The sequence below is a fragment of the Linderina pennispora genome (assembly GCF_002104995.1).
Source record: "Linderina pennispora strain ATCC 12442 chromosome Unknown DL89scaffold_215, whole genome shotgun sequence".
NCBI lineage: Eukaryota > Fungi > Kickxellomycota > Kickxellomycetes > Kickxellales > Kickxellaceae > Linderina > Linderina pennispora.
Window position 1 is genome coordinate 9,893 of NW_024468463.1, and position 4,239 is coordinate 14,131.

Sequence of the window (4,239 nt, forward strand, 5' to 3'; positions counted from 1 at the left end):
AAACAGTCTAGTGACCGTTGCAGCCCGGAATAGGCCCGTCTGGTGCATACTCATCAAAGGCCCTGATCATATACGAGCAGTTGTTCTGGCATGCACACTGTCATCAAAACCAAAGCACCCTCTTGCCGCATATCCAGATCATCTTGGATGGTACGCGGTCTGGCAATCGTATTGTCCACTACCTACATACTATCCATATGAAAGTAGCCCATGTGGGAGTATATCGGCCACCTTCAGCGAAGCAGTCTTGGCGTTAACATGCTGGTACGGAGATTCGGTGTGCTGAAATGTGCACTGGAAGTTTTTTTGTCGGATGACTCGTCTGCGGGAATAGATGAGCAGGGGTGCGACATGCGCGAGTGTTTTATATCATAGCGATCACTCGGCCATCTTGACGAGGATACAGTATGGCCAATTTGATGTTGAGTGTTAAGAAGTAAGCATGAGGAGCGGGAGGGAGTATTTTGTTATCTGTTGATGTGTCCGTCGCCGGGAAGCAGTGTTCCCTAGGGCTTCTTTTATACTCGGCAAGGGCCTGGGGTTGCAGCACCAGAGTTCCAGGGTTAGGGAGGAACTGCCACAGTGCCCTTCCGGCCGGTGATGCCTGCCATTTTGTAATTGTTTCTGAGCCGAAATCAGGAGCTGCAGACTTCACACAATGCCAGCTTTTTCCTAACCAGGCCGGTTATATATGCAAGCGCATACCGCGTGGGCGGGATCTGCCATTGTTGTGAGACTCGGCCCCCAACACCAGTTACTGCCCATCTCAGCGCTCTTCAAACATATGCTCTTTGATCTGGTAAGCCGACAATGGTGCGGTGTGTCTCCAATACTGATACAAGAGCACCAAACACTGGCGTAGTTGTTTTTTTGCTAATGCCACACCTGTCATCGTTGAATGGAATACAAACCAACCTATGACCAGATGGGGTTGCGACTCGGAGTGTTTTTGAGTGCGTTTCTGTACCGACTAGGTAGCTGCAAAAACAAAGTGCTTTACTCAGTGTCCCTCATCAGCATCCTATCGGTTGGGAAAACTTGTGAAGAACGTGCAATGGATGGGACGACTCATCTGAAGTCCAAGCCTAGCAATTGTGATGCCTGTAAAATACAGTTAAGGAAGGTGCAGAGATGCAGGAGGACCATATCAGGTTATCACCATGTCGAAGCAAATTGGGAGCGCTGGATGCTGTGCTAAACGGCTTTACAAACATAATACTATCACTTACACTATGAAGTTCGGCAATATCCTGTGAAGTCAACATAAGAGAAATCAGTTGCAATCACTGACTGGAATTACCTTATCACCGGTGCTGACAGCAGGTACACCGCTATACCGCTCCAGGGAAAGATCAGCTATGTACGGATTGGAGACAATAAATCTGCTCTGACTAACATTGTTCCCACATGGCTGCAACCACTGTATGAAACAATAAAATTGTCTTTGCAAAAGTCCTTCGATCACCACCAATGCCATCATGCGGGCCATGCTTCAGCGTGCCAGCTTGTGTGGAACCTCCTTGTAATCCCGGTGCTCATTCAATTGACGGAATAAGACTGTTCAATTCCTCACTGAGACTTGGACCAAGATGCCCGTCAGACCATTTTTAATTGGAGGGGCTGAAAGCACATCGAACATATTCCCCTGCCCTCCAACCTTACTTTCATTTCTGAACTGAATCAAAAGACGTGAACAGTCCATAAACCCATGCAGATCTCTATTGGCACAATAGGCATATATGCAATTGGGGGATATGTACTCTGGTTTATTGGCCTTTGCAAATGCGTTTCTGAACCTTAATAGACTGATATACATGCAATCAATTGACGCAATTACAGTTTTACAAAGACCTCGTATATTGCAAGGATAATAGCATCAGCCTCTGCCCATATAAAAGGCAGGCAGCCCCAGGGACTTGTTGGCTCACCAGATACCTACAGTCCTCTAATACCTAGCCAGCTCAATATATAACAAATGAACACCTACTCGACTATCCTCGCAATTGCCGTCGTTGCTTTCGCTTCAGCCAACGCACAGGTCTTTTGGATTCACTAAGGATACACAACTTGCTAGCTGAGCGTTCTTAGAAAGTCCCTGTATTTAAAATAATAGCCTATTTTAGTATATTCCAGTTTTTTTGCTGTGACCCACCATGTTGTTAGTGTTGTAATTGTACCATAGCTTTCCAAACATTCTCATTGCACAGCGCAAACATAAGCCTTTCCAAGGGACCTGATACCAGCCGAATCGGGTACGGATATCGATTGGGAACTCGTGGCTAAATTTGTCGGTGCTACTGAATTGGAGTGCATGGAGTGTAACATGTATGACGAAGGGAAGCAGCATTGGACGTACGATCACCAAACGCATACATGGGATCTTCCTAACCGGATGCGCGACTTTATCAACAACCAGTATCCACAACAGCTGAAGCCAACTTCACTGCAGTATCTATTCATCTGTGGATTTTTCAGGAGGACTGCATTGATATGTACCGACGGACACATGGTCCGTTCAAATGGACAAACGAGCTGGTCACTAAAGTGAAGGAAATAAGAACCCGAGGATGCTCCAACAAAGAAATCGCGCAGTATGTGTCACCATTGCTGACTAGTCGACACATATCAGGGAAGTTTTCTTGTCTACAGCGACGTAACGCAGGCAACACGATTTCGGACCAGCACAGGAAGGATATACGGGCATTAGTGGATGCGTTTGTCGGGATAATTCCATGCAGGGATATGCCAACTACAGTCAAACTGGCGTTTCCTAGCATCCCAGCGGCATCATTTCATTGTACTATTCAGGGGTATATTGATTCTCACAAGTTCTATCAAGACAAGTTCAAGGGATACGAAAACATAGACCTTGTTGCCCAGATGGCTGCCAATGGGGAGACTGCAACACAGATGGCAAACAAATTTGATGTCCCGCTACGATTTATCCGCAGCATACTTGCTAGAAAGCCGACAAATACTTTTTCGAATGGTGGACACAGGAAGAAACTAGCAAGCTGATGGAATACACGTCTTCCTCCAATGGGCGGATTGATTGGGTACATTGTGCATCGATCCTCGGAACGAAAAGCTCATTGCAATGCTGCAGGAAATGGCACAATATGCTGAGAAAAGTTAAACGATCACCTTCAATAAATTAGAACATATTTAATCGTCACGCAGTCAGCATAACTGTGGATGAAACGATAGTCTTGTAGTGAATAGGTACTATATGCGAATCTATGTAGAACTAACGTCTTTCCTATGGCATAGGGTTTATCTTTTATGCTCTACTAAACCAGCTAAAACATTGATGCTACAAAGGGCAGTGCTGCTCTGCAACGAATACGACAATTGCGAATCAGTAAGCATCTCACGCTCGTCCAGAAATCAGAAACAACATGCCGCTATGTATAAATGAGCATTTCGTATTTCACATAGGCCGTGTCTTTCTTTCCTTGGCACTTTCAGCAGATCCCTATCTACCTATAGACTTCACAGTTCATCAACGCAGACTACGTCCCATACAACCTCTGCGTGGATGGGACTCTCGATCCTCCAGTCGAAATGTGGCTGCGACCCATGGAAGCGAAATAGTCAATGCGGATGGGGTGTTACGCATGGTCAATACTGAAGTGGTTGGTGGGATGTTGGACATGGAACAAGCTGGGTCGGAAACGAACACCTGGACAGATGATACAGGTACAGATACAGAGCCCGCTTGACTGGCTCACCTTCACGAACGCGGCAATAGCTTTGATTTTATGGCTGCTGTTGAGCAGGTTGGTCGTTTTCTAGTACCATGTATAACTCGCGTTCACACGATTAACCACATTACTGGTCCACATGAGGCTGAGGATCCACACATACATGTCGGCTGAAGTAAAACAACTGGATCCAAGATCGTGTGTCGACTGGGCAGCCATTGCAAAGTTGGTGGGAACTGCTGGGCCAGAATGTTTGGAGTGCAATGCATGTGACAAAGGGAAGCAGCATCAGACATACAATCACCGAGCGTTTACATGGGATTTTCCCAACAGGATGCGCAGCTTCATCGAAAAGCACCACCCAAACATGCTGCTGCTCAATTTTATTGCTGTATCGAATTACATGTGGATTGCCAAAGACGAGATTGCTGGAAGGACGTTTGCGCATGGAGTGGCTGCAGCTAAAGCAGCAAGCGAGCTCGATATACAAGACAGCTTTGCTCATAAGCTTATCACTAGGATAGCCCAAACTTCC

General features: G+C 46.2%; 1 protein-coding gene across 1 annotated transcript; it reads right to left on the reverse strand.

The window, feature by feature from the left end:
- Positions 1–1,103: 1,103 nt before the first annotated feature.
- On the reverse strand, positions 1,104–1,531 carry DL89DRAFT_96527 (uncharacterized protein). The gene has a single exon (XM_040892297.1). The coding sequence runs from the start codon at positions 1,487–1,489 to the stop codon at positions 1,274–1,276; it is 216 nt and encodes a 71-aa protein (XP_040738922.1). The 5' UTR covers positions 1,490–1,531; the 3' UTR covers positions 1,104–1,273.
- Positions 1,532–4,239: the final 2,708 nt, after the last annotated feature.